General features: G+C 36.3%; 1 protein-coding gene across 1 annotated transcript in view; it reads left to right on the top strand.

Annotated features, from left to right (window-relative positions):
- The window catches only part of ldb2a (LIM domain binding 2a), a gene marked incomplete at both ends in the record, with an annotated part of 88,968 nt that overhangs the window by 11,919 nt on the left and 51,250 nt on the right, over window positions 1-25,799 (top strand). Inside the window, one exon of the mRNA XM_079250054.1 lies at window positions 12,910-13,012. Within this exon, the coding sequence (XP_079106180.1) occupies window positions 12,910-13,012 (103 nt within the window). The remainder of the gene's footprint in view (window positions 1-12,909; window positions 13,013-25,799) is intronic.

Genomic DNA, 25,799 nt, shown 5'->3' with positions numbered 1-25,799 from the left:
TAGTTTTGAAGATAGCTGGACGAGTTAGGGAGGAAGTATGAAATCTGTACAAGTCGTGCAAAGGCACATAAAGACCCAGACACTATCCCACGCAAATCCCAGTGAAATATGAAAAAATCGGGCCAGAATGTTCTTGTTCTTCCCCCCTCAAGAAAATGAATAAATTTCTCTTTTTGCAGTAAATGTAACAGACTTAACTAGAAAAACCCTCCAGGAGGAAAATAAAAGCAGCTGCAGGGATCATCAAGTAAAGGAAAACGGATAGGGCTTTTTTTAAGGGAGGTCAGGTTTGTGAAATAGGTGGCGAGCACGACATCTTAACCTTTAAAAGGTCAGATGAAATTCACAAAGTTGTTTTTGTTCCTTTTAATTCTGCCATTAAATCTTCAAAACAGATAAAACCTCCTCAAATAAACATTGTCCAGAGCAGAAAAATGATTAAGTTTTACAGTTTATTTACATTCTGACTGCAAATGAATAACTTGTTGCTCCATGGAAAATATAGTGTTTGCTTTGAGATTTTAAGGTGTGAGTTGTGTCATATGGTGTCTTTTATGTTGTGTTGTTCCTTTTGTGACTCACATAAGCGCAACAGAAGTGGCTCTGCCCTGCATGAGCGTGTCCACACACACATGGCGTCAGCATCACAGAATCTGTTGAGTGACAACCTCTTTGTTTTGCTGGATAGATGTGTGTAAGGATACAGAAGGTGGGCCTGTGTCGTCTCCGTGTCTGCCTCTCCCGCTAGCTCAGAGGTGGATCAGCTTCGACCTCCCCCATGCAGCGTCGGTACTTTCACACATGGAGCGTCAGTCCCAGCTTGAAAAAGAATATGTGAAAAAGCCTGCTGTTAGATTCCCTCCCTCATTAGAATTCCCTCTGATTTTACCAACTGAGAGTGCTTTGACTGCCGTCAAATGTCGTACCTGTCTCCTGCAAGAACAACGCTAAGTACCCTCATGTACTTAACAAACCTCCCTTCAGAAGAAAGCAAAACAAACAAAAGGAAAGATGTAATTGGCCTAAAAACAAAGCTTAAATCAGTGGAAAAGATGATTGTTCCTGATAAACCTGTAAACACACCCAGTAAACGGGCATTAAATGATGAACGAAATCCGAAAAAGTACAGATTTTAGAAACAAAATGTGAAAACAAATCCTTCAAATATCGTAAAAAAGCAAACACATATTTGATGTACTTTATAAACTAGACAGCCCTCTGAAGCATCTATAATATTTTGGATTTCTTTATTGAACCGATCCTTCTGCTCACTTCTTGGAAAACCTAAAACATGGAACAACGTATTGACTTCACCTTCTCCTCAGAAACCTTGGTTGAAGTTTTTAAAAATCAAATATTTATTGAAATTCTGACAACCAACATTGATATAACCGCAGTAACCCAGTTTCATTGCCAAAGAAAAATGAATATCTCTGTTATTATAGAAGTCAGTTTGCATTATTGTTGCTTATTCTGGTTTTCCATGTGCCACTTTACATGTGAAGTATTCATAATACGCTAATGATAACACTATCCACTCATCTGTTTCACTCACTTGTTCTATTAGAGGATTGAAGCATTAGTAGGTGAGAGACAAGGTACATCAGGTTGACAGTTTTGATAACAACTAAGATTCATAATTAGATTATCATTCTTCAAAAAGATTTAAGCTGTAAAAAAAAATCCATTAAATTATATAATATTCTAAATCAAGTCTATGCAAACTTGAAATTGATTTGTTTCAGTGTGTGTTTTACTGATTCACACAGCAATCTCCATTAATCTTCTACTGTATGAGATGCTCTCAGAGGATGTTCCCAGAAAATCTTATTAAGAGCAAAATAAAAAGAAAGATCTCTGGTCAAATAACGAGCGTCAGTAACATCCAGCAGGATGCTCGGACAATAGACCCACCTTTTTCCTGGCCTTTTCCCGTGGTTCCTTCCAGGCTGCACTGTCGCTCAGATAACATAGAAGACAAATGCGCCTGTAGTCAGTTTATGTCCTGTTGTTCCCCCTGTCCCACATGTTCTAAGGGGCCTGTCCTGAATCCAAGAGGTCACAGGCTGAAGTCCTGGATCCGAACCACTTTGTGTTCTGTTGACGATCTTTGAGTGACACACTGAAAACTTGCACTTTGAAAGTTGAATATTGCAATTTGCTAAATTTACAGTTTCCCTCTGGGAATATTAAAGTGTGCTTCATTTAATTTATTTCATATTCTGAAGCACAAAGCTTGACATTTCAATGTTCGTCTGTGTCAATTTATCTGTGTCTTAAACTTATATTTTTATTAACTTTGTTTAAAAACTGCTTTGTATGAGACATCAGCAGCAGCTCTTTGGGCAACTTATAGGTAAATAGCACCATCACGTTATCTAGGGGACTGCTAACCTGCTAATGATCACTATATTCACTTAAAGTAATTGTATAGGTTGATGGGAATGCCTTTTTATTGTACTAGTATAAATGTTATAAATAATGGATAGAACAAGATTTTAACCCAAAGAGTAAATGAATAAAAGTCTATAATAGTATAACCATTTATCCAAAATTGGGAAAGAATACCTTATGAAATTTCATGAAAAACTGACGTAAACCTAACTACTGGCGAATGGGACTCCTTTCCAAAGAGGTGAAACATGCATGTTTCGCTTATGCTCCCTGTTCACTGCACATATCTTTGGCACCTTCATTAAATCTGATGAAGACGTTACTCTTTGTTTCCATGCAGCCTAACAACTGCCTTTCCAAAAGGGATTTACTTCAGTCTCTTAAGGTTGATTTTCATTGTTGCATGTTGGGTAGCTTATAAAAATTCCTGCTGTGCTTTCAGCAGCAGATACAGTGAACAGAGAGAGGAGGACTGTTTCTGAGGTGGATTGCACACAGTCAGACTCGGCTTTGTGCTGCTTTCTGGGTGTTTCATCATTTTGCTGATCAGCTGTTTGACTCAGTCTAGTCTTTCTGCTAGATGAACTGAACTCACTTATTCTGAATAATAATTAACTGCTGACTGGTTTCCATTTACTTTGTTTATTATACTGCATATCTGTGTGCATAACACAGTGTCTTCATTGCTGAAGTTTCACTAAGTAAGAGAGTAAAACAAATCTCTGATCCCCAATTCTGAACACTGATCCTCAAACAAAACATTTTGACCTCTGACAAGGTTATATGACCATAGTTTTCTTTTTCTTAAATAAGTAATGGATGTATTTACACCAATGGCTTATTAGAAGGGGGGTTCTACACTATCACACTGCAAAATAATAATAATAATCCATTTGTAAGATGTTTGCCAGTTTGTAAAAGGGGGGACATTTGAAACTATCAAATTACTATGAAAGACTAAGATGCAAAACAAAAGTTATTGTGTTACATAATTAAATAATACAGTCTGGAAGGAACAAGGAAACACTGAAGCAGACATGAAACCCTTTCTCTTAAACCTCCAATTTGTGGCGACATAAATTAAAATGAAAATAAGTCCACTGTCTGCTGTCCTCTTCTTATTCATGTTGTGTGATTCTTATCACACAACGAATCAATATTTATGTATAAAACTATTCAGCAACAGTTTTTGAGGCACAAAACAAAACTGAAACAACTTTATGTTTGCCCATTTAGTCACTCAGCAAGTGGTCTAATCACTGGTCCCCCTGAAGTGCTTCTTTAAAGTGCAGCATCTCAGTGGGATTTGTTTCATCAACTTAACAAGCAACAGGTGAAGATGTGTTTGAAGAAAATGCAACAACAACAACAACAAAAAAAAAAAAAAAACAGTCAGCGTCAGAGAGAGCATTCAGTAACTGAACAATATCTGATGAAATCCAGTATTGATGAAGCCTCTGCTCGGCAGCGGGAGGAACTGTGCTGAGTTGATTGTTTACTGGTCTAATTAGTGCAGCAGAAAAAAATCACCAGCGAGATGGTGGAAAAGTGTCGGTGGGTCAAAGGCAGAGCCTGCATCCTCACTTCCCTTTTGATTCAGATTTCTCAAGAGTACGGTGTGTAATTTTGTTTGCCTGCTTTGTCATTCATGCATCTTCTTGCTTGAGCGTTTTTCATATGTATTGATATTTGCTGCAGTTGTTCACTGTTTTGTGTGTGCTCTGGCAGTATTGACTGATTTTTGCTAGTCTCTATTGAGGCGAGACCATTTCACAGCTGCTTTGTTTCAGTAAACTTCATACATTTATGTGTGAACCAGAAATTAGATTTATTTATTTATTTATTCATTCATTTATTTATTCAATTAATTATGTATGTATTTATTTATCTATCAATTTATTTATTCAATTAATTATGTATGTATTTATTTATCTATCAATTTATTTATTTATTTATCTATTTATTCATTTATGTATGTATGTATGTATGTATGTATCTATCTATCTATCTATATATATATATATCTATATATCTATTTATGTATTTATTTATTTGTCTAATGTGCAACATCAGAGCATTGTTCATTTTATAACTGTGCAATGGAAAACAAAGTTAGGGGTTGGAATTCACAAAAAGGTTTAGCAAGATAATTGTGATCCAGCACCAGATAATTCACAAGACACAAAACTACTGAGAACATTTTAGGTCTCTTGTTAAGCACTGGATAATTTAAGTTCTTTTGGCCCCTGAAAGTTTCTAAATTAGAGGAAAGAAGCTAAATAAATAACAGTCTTCTCAAATTGTGCTAATCGCGACTGGAACCTGTGAAGTACAAAGTTGCGTTTTATGTTTTGCTCTGATCTGTTTTGGTCATTGCTGTAATTCATTTTTACAATTTGAGCTGATGTCTTCAGAAAATCTAACCTGTTAGTAAGTCGGCATTGTGCTCCTCCAGCAGTAATATTATTGCTGCTCTGAGGGTCAGCCCTGCAGCCTTCTGGGTGAAAGACACCAGTGTTGAATGTAATCTGTTGTCATTGTCCAAGTGGCTCCTCGTTCATATTTCCTGCATCAAAGCAGCAGACAAGCCACTTGTGTATATTAACCCTGACCTTGAACCTACATTGTAACACAATAAGACGTCTTTGAATCAGTTCTCTGATTCCTGCTCGTGGTGTCTGACATTAAGACTGAGAGGGACAATGGGAAAGATTTCTAAGTAAATTGGCTGATATGAAATTAAACATGAGAATTTGCTCGCTGACTTCATTCAGTGCTGTGAAATGTGCAGTGGCTGTTCAAGGGCAATGACTTTTCTCCCACTGCATTCATTTCTCTTCATTTGCATAATGCTTGGCAGGTGGCTGTATGGCGGCTAAATGCAGCAACATGTATGCATTATATCAACACACCCGAGAACCAAAAGGGTAAAGCTGTGTTAATATCAAAACAGCAGTGTGTTTTTGATCTTAAAATGTTAAACTGATGTTATTTATGCAAGGCGAGTTCCTTTTCTTGATCTTAGATTCAACACTTTAAAGGGGTTCACTCGGAGATCGAACTTTTCTTGGATCACTAAGCAAAATTTGTGTTTAATATCATCCTTTTCTGAGAAAAAAATTAGGGTTATTGCTGACAGGACGTACATTCGCTTTTAAAATTCATGTTCTGATTGTGAGTGCATTCATAACTTTAGCCGGTGATGTGTTTACAGAAGCTGCAGAATGAAGAAAATCACAATCAGGCACTTGAAACCAGCCTACCAACCAAAAGGATAAAAGAGAAAGAAAAAAGCATAAACCTGTTTGAAATGTGTTGCTTGTCAGTGGCCTTCACCATACAATGAAAATAAATGCTACCTTTCCAAAGATCATTTCCACACATCCAGTGAATCTTTGCCTTTGTTAAGTTGTTAGGTTCTTCAGTAACCTGAAGCTGTTTGAATCCTTTACAACAGTAACACTTTCTTAGCCCACCAGTCAGCTGCACTGCATACTATTCAGGAGCTGAATGGGGTTTCAGACATTGGTAATTCTCCAAGGTCAAGCCCCAGACACGCCTACACTCTTGGAGGCTTTTCTGCCATAAGGGGTTGGTGGAAACAACAAAAAAATACTGACTGACAAAAGCTTCCTGGGAAATGGTTTGTGTTAAACATAGACGTTGGGCTGATATAAAGACATGCAGAGAAAAAGAAATCTGCTTTTTTGCCTCTAATTCATGAGCAAGAGTTCGTATATTAAGCAATATAAGAATAAGGGCTCGCAACTCTCAAGGGTGTTGTTAAATGTTTTCATGAAACTCTATCTCGGTCCTATATGGATATTTCTTCAAGCGAGAACTTAACCCTCAGCTCTTTTGCTGTTTACTGGGGGATCCTCCCCATGCTGTCCCTCCAATCCACTGGATTTCCTGCAAATCCCCTGGGTCTGGCCAGCAGCGGTGATTTGTGGTTGGCTAGCGGGCAATTGACACATTGATAAATCCCTCTCAGATGGGGCGCGATTCATTTGAATCAATAGAGCCTTATCAGCTGACGGCCGTCACGGCTGCGACCATGTCAGTTCACTTTGGGTCCCTTGGAGTCAGTCTGATTTGTAGCATTTGACAACAAACATCGTCATGCCACGTGGTTCGTCAGAGAGTCTACGGGCGTAAATGAAGGCAGGATGTTGTCTGTCAGTGGGTAGTGGCAGGGAGGATGGGAGACAGGCAGTGAGGGGGAGGTGGACATGAAGAGAGGCAGAAAGAATAAAAAAAAAAGAAAAAGGCTGATAAAATATTGCGAGGCAGAGCAGTCATGGTTCAGTTTTTTTTTATGTAAACGTGTTTTTTGCAATACGTACCTACATATATATATTTATATTTGTATATATATATATATATATATATATATATATATATATATATATATATATATATATATATATATATATATATATATATATATATATAGGCAATAACATCTACTGGCAATAGCACAATGAAAGCAAAGACTCCTGACATTTCCTGCTTGACAACACTGTTGTCCAGGCGTGGACCTGATCCAGCTTCTCTTTGTTCCTTAGATCCAGACCCAAAACTGGCAGGTCCGAGGCTCAGCCAGCTGTGTTTCACAATTTAGTGACAAACCAGCCAAAAGTGGGCTTAAACTTCCAGTCTGGAGAATTAATGGTAACTTTACGTGGATATAATGAAAATAGTCAGAACAACGTTTAGCTTTATTAGCTTGTGCTACTAAATGCATTTTTAATTTACCAAATGAATAAAAGCATCAAGTCCCATTTGTTTTATTGTTGTGATTTCTAAAACTAAATGTTCACGAGCATGAAATGTGTGATTATTTTCAGATTACATTGTTTTCTGGGCGGGAGGCTTTTTAACAGAGCCTCAAACTAAAACATATTTCTTGTTGAGCCCTGCTGGGCCAAGCAGGGCTAATAGAGACAAGACAATAGACACTGCTGTGTATGATCCTTGTGAAATGCCCCTTTTTAAATTTTTTTGTTTTTATTTAGTTTTGAGGTCTGACTTAAATATAAGCTGACTGCCAAAATGAACTGTATTGTGCAAGAGAAGAGGATATTATTTTCTAGAAAGGTTTTAGTCTGTTGACAGCACGGTAGGAAAAACAGTGAAGTTATTTGAAGATGTCTTTGTGAAATGCAAAAGTGAAACAATGTTTAACCCAGGATGATAAGAGGTTACCATTTTCTGCACAGTAAGGAAAAGCTAAATGAACTCCAGCATTTGTGAGATACAGGTGGCAAAACAGGGGAAATCATTTTCATACCAAACCTGGGCTATTTGTATCAAACTAAACTTTTATTCAAAATGCACTAATTTAGATTAAAGTCATTGATTTCGCACAAGAAAAAAAGGATAATTTTTTCTAAAACAGTTGTTTTCCAGTTAGGAAAGCAACTTGTGCTAGCACTACAACTAGCTGGGATGCACAGGTGCAGAAGTGCAGCTTTGACAAATACACTTAAACTTAACACATATGCTGAAGTATTTCTTTAAACACTGCAAGTAAAGTTGTCATTGCATCATTTGAGAGTGACATTACATTTTTCTTAATATCAAACATCTCAAATTAAGATTCTTTACTCAGCCAAAATAAAATTCCTGTTTTCACACAGTAAAACACAAACATACTATCATGGTATTGACATTAATGAAGGACATATAAAACACTGAAATATGAGGAGTTCAAATGAGTAAAGTTGCTCTTATTAATTCTAGACAAAATTAGCTGATATATCGTTAAAGCAATTTACTGTAATCAAGTTGATGGAGTTGGTTGGAGTTAATTCATAGGTAATAACTGGCTATGAGACTATAAAAACTATTTTTTTTCATGTTGATTATGTTTAACAATTGATTCTCTAATTTCCAACGTTTCAGAAAATAGCAAGAATTACTCCATCATAATATATGTTTCTTTTTTAAAATAAAAAATCAATGACAATTAATTAAAAATGAAATGAAAAAGTATTGGTCCCAAAGAAGCTGAAATAACAGAATTTGAGTCATTTTTGAAACAAACATCAAAACAAGAATAATATAAATGAGTGTCAGGAAAACCTTTGGGAATTAGCTAACAATGTGCTTTGTGAGCTGTTTAACTTGTTTAATTTAAAACAACAAAAGCATCACATGAGCTGTGTGTTGGTTTTTATAAAACTATTTTAATAAGTGTTTCCACTATCTGAATATAGTTTAGCCAATTCAATGGTATGACGAAGGGTCTGTAAGTAAAGGTTTGCTGTGCACATTATAAACTGTTGCATTATGGGTATTTGATTGAGTATAACATTTGTAGGAACAGTACACATGGTTTTAATCGTTACAAAACATGTAACTCTAATTTTTGTTGATCTCCTTTGAGAATAAGATGAACACATTCAAATGTGTTTTAAAATAACAAAGAATGAAGGTTTTTCATGTCTACCCGCTGCAACAAAGATTCATTCAAATTTTTATAAAATGGACTGGGGCGGTATACCAAGTCTTGCTCTCTTGAGTCAGTATTCTGCAGGTTTTATATACTTCCTTGTTGTAGCACCCTCGATTCAATTTACCTGGTCATCAAGAGGATTTAGCAGAACTTAACAACCTGTTTGGAGAACTATTTAATTTAAATCATGTGTTGCAGAATATAAAACCTGCAGAACACTGGCCCAAGAGGCAGACTCCAAGTGATCATTAATGTTTACAAATTATAAACGCAAAAGATTTACACCACCAGGAAGCTGTAATGTTAATAACCCACACCTCAGCCAAAAGTGATTTGTTTGTTTTATTATTATTACTTATATTTATGAACACCAAACTCCGTAGGTTCTTGTCTTAATCCAAATAAAATGAATTAGTTGTGCTCCAAACCACAAGTTCCTTGCTGACCAGAGAAGATTGTGGATGTTTAAAAACCAAAGCCATCATTTAGATTTTATGTGTTGATTACAATATCAGCAGTTTTATTATTCATGCAATCTAGCAGCACAATCTCACAAATGACCTGTAATATCTACATTGGTCCAATCTGCAAAGTGTTTACGATTCACAGCAAACAAAGACTCAAATTATTTACAAAAGCTACATTTTTCTGACATGTTTCACAATAATGCAGAATTATCCACCTCAGTATGGTTTGTTGCGTGGCAGTAATTCTGACTTCCACCCAGCTTATCCGTAGTTGGAGTATGATCCTGAACAAGATACTCCACAGTCTCGTCACTTTTCCACTTGTCCTCCTATTTGGGATGGATTACTTTTCTTTTTCGCTCTTACTCAACACTCATCAAAGTTTGGAACAACACTATAATAAAATTAAGGTTGTCCAGAAACATTTTAATTACCACGATCATGATTCCTATCATCTGATACTTATAAACAGTAGATCCATTGCTCTCTCTCAACTTATACACTTAAATATGCTGAAGGATACATGCATCATATTTTAACCTTCACAAAACCAGCTAACACAACACCTACGCAACATTTCCAGTTTAACCAATTTTCATCGACACAGCCCTTTATTTGTGTCTTTTTTTTTGTTCCAGACTTGTTTTGCTGGTGAGATTTGTCATTTGCATATTTTTATCTTAATGAAAATATGTCTACTGTTAATCTTGAGTGCAGAGTATGGGCTTGTTAAGAGCTATGTGAGTGTAGTGAGCCTGTTCTTCTCCCTTCACTTGACTGTCAATCCCTGGAGTGCCCACCTCCTCCTGCTGCTGGATTATGAGTTGAACTCAGTCTGAATGCTGAGTAGCACCAAAGTCAGCCTCCTTCCCTCCCTGTCTCTTTTGTCCTGGTGTGTCACTCTTCTCTATCTGTCTTTCTGAAAAAGATGTATTCACATGACACCACACACATGCTGGCTGTTCACACCTGCTGATTCGCACAGAGCGAGACAGTCAAACACACACACACACACACACACACACACACACAGGCACACACAGCAGCTCATGCAATTTATTCCCAGTGGACTGCCGCCCTGTGCTGTGTTTCAGCACCATATTTTCCAATTCAATTAATTTTCAGGCAATTTTAAGGTGATGGTTTGCTGCTGATGAGAAGCACCATGCTGGCATCTCATTCTTGACAAAGATTATAAAATACATCTTTAAGATTCACATGACTAAAACATACACACAAAGATCTAAATTTCTATAATAATAATAATAGTGTTACAGTGAGGGTAGGTGATGTTTTGTTGCACTGTGGTTGGGTTGCACAATTACCCCGACTGACCTCATGAGAGTGCCACAATTACAGGTCAGTAGTTCCTTTCAGAGGTGATTCTGGTGCAGCCACTGCTGGTGAAACTGGACAATTTGGTTCATTAATGCTCAAAATGTAGCTGCTTGGGAAAACTTTTGGAGGATTTATATATTTTTTTTGCCAAGCCAGTTTTTACAAAACTTAATTAAAATGTTCATTTTCTGTTTCATTAAATCATCAACAGTTTTCATAATTAATTAATAGCACAAAGTGAAAAATGTTATTTTAAGCCTTACAGATGCAATCGTTTGCTGCTGTTCTCAGTTAATGTACATACCTAGTAATGTGTTTGGATACTGGGCTGTTGCTAAGAAAAAAACAGTTAGTTTGATGAGCACTACAACATATTTTTGTTTTTTTTTAAGCAAATTATTAAACAATCAGTCAACAGATATATTAATTACGGGCAGAAGCATTTGAGTTGCTAACATTATCTTATTGGGATATTGAGTGGTTTGGATTATGCTCATATTTTCCGCGTGTATTAGTACATAGTTACTGGGAATCAGTTTTTCTAGATGTAATAATAGAATACAAATGTTATAACAAAAGAGTTTTACATTTATTTCAAAACTGAACAATTGAACTAAACATCAAACAGGCTTAAATAATAAGAACTTCTTTCTGAAGTCTCTCTTCGCTGTGTTGGCGACTGTCCATTTGATTGGTTTGCCATTTGAAAGACCTCCTCACTGGTTCATGATCATCTGTTGATTAACGAGCTGGATGAGGGTTATATTCTGCTTCTCCACACCACGTGTTCCTCTTTGCATCAGACTCATCATGTATGAGACACTCTGACCTGCGGGGCGCGCCGGTCACTGCTCATTGGGCTTGACACTGCTTGATGGTGACAACGCTAATTGTCAACATCTGGGAAGTGCTTGCGATCCCTCAGCCTCAGCACAGACGGAAACGTGGTGATCTGTCATAACGTGTCAGAGGAAATTAACATCAGCTGAACGTCGGTAGGGGAGAGGGGGGAGGAAAAGGGGAGAGGGGAATGTCCGACCAATATTATCAGAGGTTTTTCAAAGGAGGAGGGGAAAAGGCTGAGAAGTCACTATCCTAGCTGAATGAAGATGGATACTTCGTCTGTTGCTTGCTACGCTTACAAGAATTAATGGTGCAACTGATGTTTATCTCCTTCAGTTCTGCGAATGTTGCTAATTTTACTGTTGTTACTGACATTGTAGATGCTACTAAAACTGCCAGCATTTCTCTAATTTTATATTCTACCACACTTAATACTACTTTTCCAATATTACTCTTAGCATGACAGAAAGCATCACTTCTACCGAGCTGCATGTATCTCTACCAAATAGTTTGGGTATGCAATGCAAAAAGTTTTATCATTTAATTGTCATTTGGTTTTTACAGGTATTGTCAAAAGAAAAGAAAAACTGCAATGAACTGTTCTTGTTTTTTTTATTCTCAATGTGAACATTAAAGGTTTCAAACATACATTTTTGTTTGTTTTACATTAAAAAGATGAAATAAAAAAATAAATGAAATCCCCCAGAAGTTATTGTTATTCCAGCTAACATTGAGGTATTCTCTGACTTGCAGAAATTATAAAGCGGTTGGACCTGGGCTTGTACTTTAGACTTGTAGGAGCCGGAGGCAGGGCTCTCCTCGAGCCCAGGCTTAAGAGAAGTGAAGGTTGTGGTACAACTTTGGCTTTATATCAACCTGCATTGCATTCTCAGGGATGTTGGATTATAATATCATTTTTTTCTTTTTTAACATTTCTACTTGATCTCTAAATCACTTTATAACCAAAAACTGTGATTTAGATAAATCCTATTTAGTTGATTTTCATGACCACAACAAAGGGTACACTTCAGCATTCAAATGTAAAAAAAAAAAAAAAAAAGGTAATTTCTGTCTTGTTGTATATGGAAAAGCTTGCACATTCTCACCATCTTAGTATTATCAGACACATCTGTATTGAATTTATGTAAATAAATACAATATCACAAGAGCAACAAACTGGGTACAGGATATTCACTGGGTTCTTAGATAATATAAGAGAAAATGAAAAGTTTCATATCCAACAGAGACAATCCATGCCATGGTAAAACACCGTTCTTATATGTGGTGCATCAGATTCTGATGAATTAACTCTTACCATTCTAATAAAAACACATAAACTAGATCAATTATAAAACAGAGGTAACATGTAAGTCTGGTTAACCTTTTACTCTGTTTCTTGTCCAACAGGAAAGTGACAGTTTGTGGTGGGATGCCTTCACTACAGAGTTTTTTGAGGAGGATGCCACTCTCACGCTCTCCTTCTGCCTGGAAGATGGACCAAAGAGATACAGTAAGTCAGGGACGACACAGTCAACTCACTTGTTGAACTGTGAATCTCTCTATATTTTATCAGGTGAAGCCAAACATTCTTTAAATAAGTAAATTTCAGTCAGACTGTAATTTTTGCAATATTTTACATATAATGCTGATTGTATTTTAAACATTTTATTTAAGCTATTGAGTGCCGCGATGTCCAAAATCCTACAAAAGCTCAATTTTTCACTCTCACAAGCAGTGCACTAAGATTTTGCGCAAAAAAACCCCCAAAAAACTAAAAACAAAAAATGGTGAATTAAACAGGAAAAAATTATAAAGGTAATTTTATGTGAATTGATGTGCCCAAACTTGGAGCATATATGATCATTTTATCTTATATTTCTTGTGGAACTAACCATCGCGTGTGCAACGGCTACTCCATTCATTGTACTTTAGAGGAACCCGATCTGTAGGTGACATGAATGTCCATTAATACAGATGCTGGAACCAGAGTACGACTTAAAACAAGTCTATTGATGGCTGTGCAGGAAAACCTTACATCATATTTTAGAGAAAAACTCACACCTTCAGACTGCTCTGTTCATCATCCCAGGAACGATTTTCTGCTGGGGAAAAAAGAAGAGACAAAGTTCTGAGGTATTTCCGCATTGCTTTAACCTGCTATGACTTCTTTTAGTCGAGTTATTGATTTCCTGCATTTCCCAAAATGTTTTCATAACACCTCACTGAAATCAGAAAAAAAAGCATGAACTTGTTGAGTAAGATAGTGAGACTTTTCCTATAAAGATTTGTACCACTGAGTCAACGATTTCTGCATTCTGCTGCTCCTGAGCTGTGTCACAGAGAAAATTGGTGTGTCTCTTTCTTCTAACAATAGGGTTTTCTCTGCATGTGATTGCTGAACATTGATGCAACATCACCCTCAACCACAGGCAACCACTTTCTGAAAATTTCATCATAGCTTTCTTTAGTGGGTTTCACCTTTTTAAAATAAAAATGCATGTACAAGCCACACTCGTAAAAATAGGAAAATTACTGAGTGTTGTTAGAGTCAAACAAAACTGCTACTTTTGGGCAAGCACATAGTAGTAATGCTAAATGATAATGGATCCTTTTGTAAGGTTAAAATTTAAAAAAAAAGGAGGAGCAAAACCTGTAATATATGTAAAACATGGAAATCTGTTCATTAATAACATTGCTATAACGCAGAGTCCTGCTGTAAGACATTATAAAAATTAAAAATTCCAATTGCATTATCTTTTACATAGAGCGGTATCCTGTTAATCTGGCTAAATCAGCTCTCTATTAAAGATAATGAAACTTTTTCTCTCACATTATGTTAATTTCCTGGTCAACACTTCATCAACTGGGTCAAACAAACTCTAGACCTCTCCCAATATCTGCAAAACACCCAACTGTACCACCGACTTCAATACAAAATGAGACAGATTTTCAGTAAAAACTAGAGGTTTTAAGTCCCCCTTATGTCCACACTTTGTAAACCAAAAAAAAACAAATGTCACTCAAGTGTGAGAGGTGTACAGTAACATATCTGGATCAGTCAAAGTTACAATTCATTTCCTCAATGTCAGAAATCTGGCACAAAATCTGGCTGAATTTTCAGTCTGACTGAGTTCAAATATTGTCTCATGATGAAAACCTTTGACAGTTTATCTAATCAGTGCAAACCAATAACACTTTGATTCACCTTAAACGTTTCATCATTTCACAAAAGAAAAGGAATTTCTAAGTTTTTACTTGCGAACCACAACTTCTGAATTTTTCTAACTGTAATGTAGCTGTACTAAAAATAGTTAAGTCTGAATGTTTTTAATTGACAACTGCTGATGATGCTATGATATGAAGAACTGTGAAGAACGGTGAAGCTCTTCTTCACTAATTATGCTAAACTACTATGCCAAACTAAAAAAGTTGTTATTTTTGACAGCTGAAACATTTAAAGAAGATTTTTTAAGAATCTCATGCGGGCAGCTTGACAAAAAGATTATTATACATCACATGTCTGTGTATTTAGTATGATGCTGGAGCGACAATAACTCACCTTGATGTAAAGACTGAAGGCAAAATAAAAAAATAAAAAGTCACCTTGTCTGTGAGAAATGAAAAAAAATTATTTTCAGAAACCCTCAACGCACACTTAATAACATGTTGTATCTAGTTTGGTTCATCCAAGCACAGAACAAAATTGTAATATCTAGTTTTGTGGTAATTATTAGTTATGAGTGCTGTACATCCAGAAATAGCCACTGCAAAAAGGACAGCTGGTTTATGACTAAGCTCTCTCCCTCTTTCCCTTCTCTTTTTTCTTTTGTTTTCACTAAATACTCAAGAAAGAATCATCATTGATGGACGTTTATATATATATATATATATATATATATATATATATATATATATATATATATATATATATATATATATTACGTGTGTATATTTATGTATGTATATATCCATACAAAACATTAAGAGGCTTCTATCTCTTGTTTTTTTTATTGACTGATATTAAGTGACTGCCACGCTTTAGCATCTCGGCATTTAATTATACAGACTTTCGACACAAGCCGGATCAACCCTTTAGCCATGTGGTTGCATCAGTAAGTGACAAAGCGGAGGCCGTTACTGAGTTTGTCATATTGTCCCTTCCATCTCATCTGCATAGGTTTGTGTTTTGGTGTCTGAGACATATTGAATATCTCATGGACATAGATAAGGATGTGCTGTTCTGAAATGAGCAGACGTGTGAGTCGTGTCGGCTGTGTTTGTGTGTGTTAGTGCGATGCAGCTCAGTCGTGGAGGAGGAAGAGAGAGCAAGAAAAGAAACAGGCAGTGGAGGATTGTTGTGAGCCGGGCCCCGCTTTGCTTTTCAAATGTAAAAATAAAAATCCCCAGTGGTGTAGAGACGGTAACCCTGTTCCCCCGGGAACGGGAGGCTTAACACCATGGCAATGATGACTCACCGTCAGTTGCAAGCTTTCCTAGATTCACATTCAGGTGTGCTAAGTTGCACACATGTGAACACACATGAACACACTGTCGCTGAAAAATCCACCACCCTCATAAATACCTGCAATAGTTTCCATTTTGAAGAAAAACTTAAAAATTGAGAAGTGAAGTTGTCTGTCGGCTGCAGCTCTGTGCATTTATACAGAGAGTTATATACTTCTGGCCACATCTACAATGCATTCTAGCTGTTCTGCTTGGTAGCACAGTTTTTAACTACATCTCCTGAAAAACCTGAATCAGAAGGAGAAGAAAGGAAGGTGTGTAGCCTAATCTAAAATTAAACTTTTCATGCAGAGATATGATTTAGAAAAAATAAATCAGTAAGAAATGACAGCAAAAACATTAAAACTATACAAAAGTCGGCAGCAGGTAATTGTTTATGTGGTTATATGAATTAATATGATAATTTTGTTTCTACATTTAGTTTCTTTATTTTCACATCACAATTAATTTTCATATATTAGCAGATTTAAAAGAATATTACAGAAATATTTAAAAGATAAAAATAAACAATATTCTCTCCTCTGACATGCTGGAGGACATCTTTCACATCAGCCCATTTGTACCTCATCACCTAGGCAACCAAGCAAATTGGATGCAAAATCTAACCAACAGATGGAAAATAAACTTAAATGTTTCCCTCCATAGTCCAAGCTCCAACTGTCCACAAGGTTTCAGGAAATCTTCTACAGCAGTTTTCGCATGAACTTACTAACAAACAGAAATGTCTCTTTCATGGTTCATGGTTGTGGACATTAGCTTGCAACACTGTGGCACCTGCAGTACCAGTTTAGCTTCGCAATAGCTTCGCAATTCAGATTCAGATCCTTTTTTGTTTATTATCAGTGATTATTTCAAAGTTCATAAGCAAAAGTAACATCATGACTTACAGTGACTGTAGTAAAGCTAGCTGTTCAAGGAGCATATTGATGAATACACAGAAAACTTAAAATAAACAAACAAAAATACAAAAACATGTTGCAACCATGACCTTAGCACTGAAGAAGATAATGTGTTCAACTAAGTTTGGGAAGAACTATGACAGCAATATTTAACTGAATTTGACGTGAAACTTCAAGGAATGTACTTTTCCGATCTGCCAGGAAGTTAAAAGTCTTCACCTTTACTGTTCTACAGGATGACCTATAGGGTAAAGGAACATCTTTTCTTGGCATCCTTTTTTTTTTCTCTTTATTTGACTTTCGGCAGCTCAGAAATATAAGCTCATTCAGCTGTCATGCTCATTGTTAGTCACCATGCTTAAGAACGTCGGCTTACTCCCTAACAGAAAAAATGTAAATGTGACTGCCAGTGACCTCACGCTGAAATAATCCTACAGCTTCCAGCTCTGTGTAAAGCGGTTATACATGTAGTTACTGTCACGCAGGTCAGAACAGCACTGACCAGCTGAGATGTGAGGGGGTTGGAAGCGTTGAGTGCTGGTACACAGGCGGCCATGCAAAAACGTTGTCAGTTGCAGCAAAACACGAGGCTGCAACGTTTTGCTGCAAAGAGCAGTATGGATTCTTCATGCGAATCCTCGGGTTAAAGTAGAATGGGATCAACAGATTTGTGTTCATTATATTAAAGCTTGTTTCAGCTCCATTGTATCATTTTACGGTATTGCAGAGACAATATTTTTATCTTTAAAGATCAAACATATAAAGCAAATGAAAAGGTCAACCGTAAATGTTTACATTTTATCCGACATCACCAGCTTGTAAAGCTTATGTGCTTTTATTTGTGGCCATTTTCATTAAGATGTTTGTTCATTTTTTCCATTAAAACTATCCTAGTGTTTGTAATTCCACAGAGAATTATATTTGTAGGGGACAAGTATAAGAACTCAAGTCCTTACTGAAATTGAATCATATTTGTTTGAGTGGCTTATATGATAATTACAAGAAAACAATAATTTCACACCAGTCTGCGGTGCTCTAATTCTGAAATGTTCAGCAGTGGAAAAATTAGAAAAGCTAATTTACCTAATCTGCGTCTTCATTGGCACGGACCTGTGTTTAGGTGTTTTGCAACTTGTCTCCAGCTGCTGTTCATTGTGGTTTTTCTCAGGAAGGAGCTCATGTGTGAGAAATATCTGTGTGTGAAATGTTGGAAGATGCTTTTTAATACATGTGTGTCTTCCACAAGCCCTGACAGAGTCTCTTTTCTATCGTTTGGTCCTTTGCTCTCAAGTCAGCTCTGACCTCTCAGGTCTAAGTTACTGTTTCCCTAGCAAGCCTGCAGTGTATGAGCTGTTTATCTTGTCAGTTTTGACAATTAATTATTGTGAATATAATTATCAGTAATATTTTTTCTCTTCATACAATGCAAATACAGCTTTTTGTAATGTTTAACAGGACAAAACAGTTTCTGTCATTTTTTTCTTGGGAAACTGATCATTTTAGAATTTTTTTCTATCAGAAATCTTGACTGCATCGTAACTGGAGATAATAGCAGACATTTTTCTGTTATTTCACATAATGTGAAATATAACTTTACCCACTTAGATTGTACTATAGATTGAAATTTACACCACAATTTTGCTTTCCTTATGAGATGTTTGGGTCCTGCGATGGACTGGCAAGCTGTCCAGGGTGTACCCTGCCTGTTGCCCAAAGCCAGCTGGGATAGGCTCCAGCTTCCCCGCGACCCTGAATTGGATTAAGCGGTTTAGAAAATGAATGAATGAATGAATGTTTGGGTCATTCAGTCTTTATTTAAAAAATTTCAGACGCTCAATCTAAAAAAAGAAGCTTAGCCTACAATAAAATCTGATCGTTGATGAGAAATTTTCCCCATCTTAAAATTTCAAACATCAAACTCAGCTGGTTTCCAGATGGCAAAATGAACTTTACAGTTGGAGTTGTCAACAAATTTCTTGAGACTGACCAAGAAAACCTTTATATGCCTATTTGTTTCTTGGTGATGAGGTGAATGAGCTCTTAAGAACCAGAATTATTTCCCACCTTATGTCATTAAGAAAAGCTAATTTAAACAGATCGTTTGTTGCCTTTAATTGCAATTTATTAGTAACAGTAACCATGACAGGAAAGATAACATAAGCAGTTTATGCAGAAGACTTGAGTTTCTTTTGGTGCTTTTACTCACTAAGATATGACACTATTCTTTGTAGTACCATGGAGAATAAAACCTAATAAAGACTGGTATTGTCATAGTGCTTTGGTAAAAATGTCGTATTTTTGATGTGCACATGTTGGCATCGCTTTATATTTTTGAACCAATAGTGTTTTGGTTCACTTTTTCACACCCCTGGAGAATTGTTTCACAATTCTCTGTCAGTGAAGGCCAATTATTGTTTTCTACAGTCCACTGAATATTCAGAAACTCTATCTAATTATGCCCTCATTTGCCGTGGCCTTAACATTTGCCCCAGTACCTTGTCTGGCTCTGCAATCTATGAGGCATCTGATGAAAGCTGCACTCCATGATGCAATCAAAGAGCAAGGCTCATTTTAGAAGTGGTTCAAAAAAGAGAGGAAAAATTTCTGCATGTTCTGTGGGCTGGTTCAGGGCAAACTGCGTAAAAATGATTTGCAACACATTTACAATTCATCAGGTTATTCTTGCATTGCGGCGCGCAATAATTGCAGCGATGAAATGACCACAGCTAATAATCTTTAAGCAAGCAGGAGGACATAATGAGGAGGAAGGAAAAAAAACAAGGAAACCATTTTAATGCGCGTGAAGGAATGAGCCAAACTGGATCTGCCGTGAAGTCAGTTTAACAAGGATCTCACTCGTTGGAATTACAAGTAGAAATTCGTAATCAATAAACATGACCGCTTTGAAGTCTATTGCTGTAATTATAATATCTTTTATTTAAAAATAGTACTTGAGTCATGCAGCAACATCATAATGGGTGGTTTTAAGAATAGTTCAGGATTAATGTATTTGTTTAGAAATGTCACATTTTCATCATAATTGTAAGCTGCAATTAAATTTAACCCTTTAAAGCCTAAAAAAAACTGTGCAGAGATGCCCATTTTTATAAATATGAAGTTTTTTCTTTTGCTCCAATAACAAAATTTGATTTCTTTGTTGTATTTTTAGATTTTATCACCATGTAATAGGTCAAAATTGTTCTTCTGATCTTCTGATTCCTAGTATCTATTAGGAGGCAGGAGACGAGTATCAGATTGTGTTTAACAGAATTTTGAGCAAAGTTTTTAACAAAAAATGATGCATAATGTCTCAGAAACTACATGTCAAATACGATACATTTGCCTTTACTGGGTTAAATCATCTGGAAGCAGTGTGACAGAAGTAATTTATGTGCATGAAAAAGGTTTTTTCATCAAGGAGGTCATATCAGCATACACTGAAAGACAGCATGATTGTAGTTTTTTTGTAATTAAGGTCAATCCTTGCTGCAGAGAAAGAGACATATTTGGGAGGCTTATTGACTACCACAATGGATTCAAAGTGTTGTATGATAAAGAGTAATGATAATGCATTAACGCAGAGGTGTATAAAGTAGAAGTGGAAATAAGAATAAAGTCCTGCCATGTTTTTGGATCTACCTGTGCATTTAGAACAGGTGTTTTCACCAACAGGCTCATTTACCTTGCAGTGAAGCTACTTTAATCCAGCTGGTTTAGTGACAGGTTGGTACAGCTGCCGGTCAGCACTTCTACACTCTGGCACCTGGATTATACACCTTTGCATAAAGTTTTGTAATAATAACAGTAAATGTATGCATTAGATTACTCATTACTTCTCTATGTATTGTAGTTATAAATCTAAAAGTTGCAAGTTTGGGTTTTCTTTGTAAACAATTTGTTATGTAGTAATATCACCTGTATAATTGTACTAAAACAATTTTTTGTTTTCTTTGTTTGTTTTTGTAATATTCTCTATTTAAACTAATGTTTCATAGCATTAAGAGAAATCATAGTAAATACTGTGTAAAACAGCACTAAAATGTTGCAGTTTCTCCTACTGGAAAGCTACTATTATTTTACAGCTCCTATAGAAGGGGACATTATATATACTTTATAGATGCAACTTTGCATTAAAATAGTCTGTTGATCATAGATGAATAATAGAAAGGCAGTGGATGCTCATTCATAGACAAACCCTTTTCGTCTGATGCTCAGACACTTCTCTGTCCTCTGTGGGATCAGACTTGTTCTGACATGTCTTGGAAATGGTTAGCCAAGCTGGTTGACACTTTTGGGCTCTTTGTTGTGTTCCTTGAGTTGTTTCTGAGCAATTTCTGCCTTTTAGTTGTTCACATTGTCCAGCCGGGGGAGGCAGCAGACATCAGGGAGTGCTGTTGTCATTTGAGTGTGAAGTTGAAACAATGATTATGTGGATAGTATGTGTCAAAGTACCAGCCACATGAAAGCCAGGATGCAAGCTTTCCCACCAGAACACTGCATTGTAATGAGATCATTGTTATTCACTTCACCTGTCTGTGGTTTCAGTGTGGCCAAGATGCATATGGTCCATGGCAGCATCAAAGTAAAAAGGTTATGAACAGAAAAGCAGGCACTTGTAACTTTAGATCTCTCGCTCATGAGCACCAATGATCAGTAAGTGTCAATTAAAATCCAAAGTAAAAGAGAACATCAAGCAGCTGTTCAATTTTAGGGTTGCAACGTCTGAATATTCAGTCAGTCATTGTCCGACCCGCTTAGTCCGGTTAAGGGTCGTGGAACCTATTCCCAATCTCTTAATATGATCAAATTAGTGTTTGACACATGCAACATGAATAAAATCAGGTATTTTAGCAATACCAAGGATAGCATATAGAAATTGTAACTTTGCACATCCCATTGCTGTGTTTTCCCTCACTGCAAGGGTTGATGAGGCGAACATTTAACTCCTTTGTAGCCTGATTTTGGCTTCCACCAAATGCTCAGAGAAGTCGTTGTGGTCATTTAGCAGCTATAAGCTTCACTGTTCACCACTGGTTGCTGACTTTGCTTGCTTGCTTGCTGTTTGCTTCTGGGCGGGTAGTGAGTATATTGGAACTTGTTAGGTTAAAACGGCATCCTGCTACGGCAGGAAACAGGATAGAGTGAAGTGTACAATAAATGTGCAGTTGAATGAAAATAATGAAAGCAAGTAAAAGCTGATAGTCCTGAAGGGGTAAATAAAAGTTCTCTATGACTTTATCATCAAAACCTACCGCTGTTTGTCTTCATATTGATAAAAAAAAAAATACAATAAAAAAACGAAATGATGGCAGCAAGTGTTAAGTTTGTTTCCAGCTTCCAGAAAGCCCCATAATAATATTGATATGAAGCATGTATAGTGTTTTAATGACAAGTCTGAGTCAAGAAGTGTCGTTTTCTGTATATTAATAGCAATGTTTTCAGATAGTTATTGTGTACTAGTTGGCTCAGTACACATTTAGTTTGCTTAAATCGCTTTGTGATAATGTTGGCTCATCTCTGTGACTGCGTGTGCCTCCATGCATGTATCCTTTTTTTTTTAAGGAGTGTTTTCTCAGCTGGAGCGACAACAAATGCTTTTGTCTGAGTGTGCATGTCTTAGTGAATGTGTGTAAGCGTTGGTTGGAGAGTTAAAGGGATCTCAGTGCTTCTGTGGTGGTGGCTGTTTTCAAAGGAGGAGGGGGGGGGGGGGGGGGGGGGGGACGGTGTTCGGATCTGCTTTAGAGAGATGGAAAGGATTGAAGGTGTAGCGCCATGATTGGCAGGTGGGATGATGTGGCCCTGGCTCAGCTGCAGCACTGAGATGTAGGCTGCTGCTGATTGACAGTTGAGCTCAGCCTGGGAACCTCGGCGCTGGATTGGCCACAAAGAAAGACAGAGGGAGAAAGTGCAGGAGAGAAGAGAAAGAAATGGTAGATTTTTAACAAAAATACATAGCTGGAACTTTTAGGCTCGCGTTCTGCTCCTGCATAGTTCAACACTGCCATCTATTGTAAAACAGGCTGGTCATATGTTTAAGATATTTCTGACAGCTGTCCTTGTATCGAATAAGCTTGTGTGTTTTTAGCTGCACTGGGAAAAGTTAGCAATGCGGAAAGTCAGAGAAGTTGGTGACATTGTGTCTGGAGCGGCACAGAAACAAGCCATGAGTCATAAGAAAAGCAATGTTAGGTGAAGAAATCTTTCAGTACAAATGACAAAAATGTAATCTGGAGTTTATTGATTGTTTTTTGTTGATAAAGTGGGGGGAATACATTTTTTTGAGAAACCAGCAGCTACAGACCAGCGCACAGTTTACAGATACCAGTAAGAACCGCTGTACTGGCATGTCATGAGAAGTATAGATACCATAAAAAGCCGTGATCTGTTTAAGAAATTCGTTAAAAAAAATTAGGGAAATATAAATATTATTTTATGTCACTCCTTTCCATTTAATCAGATAAACAGGTACAGTAATAATTCCTTATCTTTCTTTAAGGAAAGAAGTTATATTATGTGGTAATTCTACCACACAATATGTTGGCTGTCATTTTATGGAGCTGCTTTTTAATAAGTTTAATTTCATATTCTTCTTGTGTTGATCTATGTTGTGTGTCTGTGGGCAGTTACTGTATAACAGCTGGATTGTGACCACCAGCTGTGAGATGGTATGAAATGTTCACTGTATTCACTTAAAACACACACATACATAAAACATGTCTGTTTCCTCCAGCAAATTTTGGCTTACAGGTCAATGAACGTTTTTTTTTTTTTTTCTTTGTTTTTTTTAAATACAGCTGAAGCATGATCTCTAACTATTTCGTCGTTCTTCTGCAGTTCTTCAGTCCCACTCCTGACAGCTACATCTCCTGCTAGGGACAAAGCTTTCTCCTGAAAGCCCTTCTGCCCTCTGCTGTAGGGAGAATAAGATGCATGCAGCACATTTTAAACAAATAAAGAAATGCTATAGTGTTGCTCAGTTGCAGAAAGCCTATCTTTAGAAAATTAAAATAAACATTGTTTTTATTGTGAGGAGATGGACAAAGTAAGTCCTTTGTTTGACCACAGTCATCAGTGTTACTAATTCACAGGTCAGATTTGGAATGAAAATATTAAGTAAGATGTTGAAGTAAGCATAACTTATGAGTCAAATGATCAGATGATTTATTGAGACAAAAAAGAAAACCAAGCTTCAACCCATAGCTTACCGTCAGAAATGCATTCACATTTTCTTCTTTTTCTGTCACTCATAAGATAGAGATATTCTGAATTTCTTCATAAACATGAGGAAATTCAACTAATAATTATGCTGAAATATTTTGTGTCTTCACACTTTTTTGGATCTGCATCTGTAAGGAAGTAACATTTCTTCTTTTTTAAATCTTGTTATGGTTTTAGTCTACTGTAATGATCTCACCTACTGTGCTAAAATTTATTGTCATTCTGCCATAAAATAAGGAAAAAAATAAAGGTGTCAGTGAAAAGAGTTGAAAACTCAATATTAAAAACTTAACATTAGTTTGAATTGTGGTCCAAAATAAATATCAGTATTATGATTATTATTATCATGATGGGACCTCAAAACTAGTATTTTGTAAAGGCAGTTAGATGTTTTCTGTTACTCTTTAGACTCCTGCAGTGGGCTGCAAGTGGTTTGGGGCAGTTGTTTGGGGGGCTTTTTGTAATTATTTTTCTTTTCAACCACTGTTGAAAAGCAGTGTCTCTTTTCACCAAATTATAATTAAGCAAATTTTAATTTATTATCACCTTTTTCATTTCTTTGAGTGACTATTGTAAGGCTATAGCTTTACCTTAAATAGGAGATGTCGAAACACTTGAGCATGACCAATGACACCACAGAAAATTGTAAAAAAAAAAAGGAAAAAGAAAGAAAAAAAGATCACAGTTTTTATTAGACAGTGCATTTACATGTGTGTAAAAGACACTTTGAGTCCCATCTATCTTGTAGCAAAAGTCAAGTATTCCTATGAATTTTAAAATGGCCTTTTGTAAGTTGAGGTTAGGACTTCTTCTCTCGTGGGCTGTTCAAAGAGCCCTCTGTAAGACACAAACAGTGGTGTCCTCATGTAATTAGATGTCCAATCCTGTCAAGGTGTGTTGTTATCCTGTCATACACTGAATCAACTCTCTAAATCTTTCACATTTTAGCCACTGAAGCAACATAAATCATTTTTCTGTTTTAATGTAGTTAAAATAATGCAAAAACCTACTCAGTTTTATACGTAATGTTTAAGTAACATCTTAAGATAGCAAATCTGTATTTGTAATTTTTTTAGGACTCCAGCCCCAGATATGATAACAAGCAGATGATCAGTAATACATGATTAAAAATTTAGACATGAAAATGGTTGTCAAACTCATTTTTAATATACAAGTTTAAAAGGTTATAGACTAGAATCCGACCAGTCACTTTTCCATATTCTAGTAATGAATTAAGTACTGAAGCTATAAAGCTATATATCAATGCCATGATTTTAAATGACTGTCTCAACAGCTGGACGCAACTATAAATAATTAGACTGCAGCGGTGGAAAAAGGCTCTTAAAGCAGCGTTTGGAGATATTGTTAAAGTAGCTTTTTTTATTCCCTTTTTTCTCCTATGACACATTTATGTACTTGAAGAAGTATTTCTGTGTTTAATGTTGATATTGAAAGTTAATTTTATTGGACAAAATAAACAGCTGGCCACATACAGTAAATTAATTCATTTTAATTTTTTTATTAGTGTGCTGATGTTTTATTTGAATCAACAAGCACTAAAGGGCTCAGAATACCAGGAAGTACTTGTTTCAGGCCTTAAAAGCATTTAATCCTGTGCTGTTATGTAGCCTACTCAACTTATAGTTACAATGCCTG

The sequence above is a fragment of the Telmatherina bonti genome, assembly GCF_933228915.1.
Source record: "Telmatherina bonti genome assembly, chromosome: 12".
NCBI classification, from domain to species: Eukaryota; Metazoa; Chordata; class Actinopteri; order Atheriniformes; family Telmatherinidae; genus Telmatherina; species Telmatherina bonti.
Note: the sequence above shows the minus strand (reverse complement) of the source record. Positions and strands in the feature narration are given on the sequence as shown.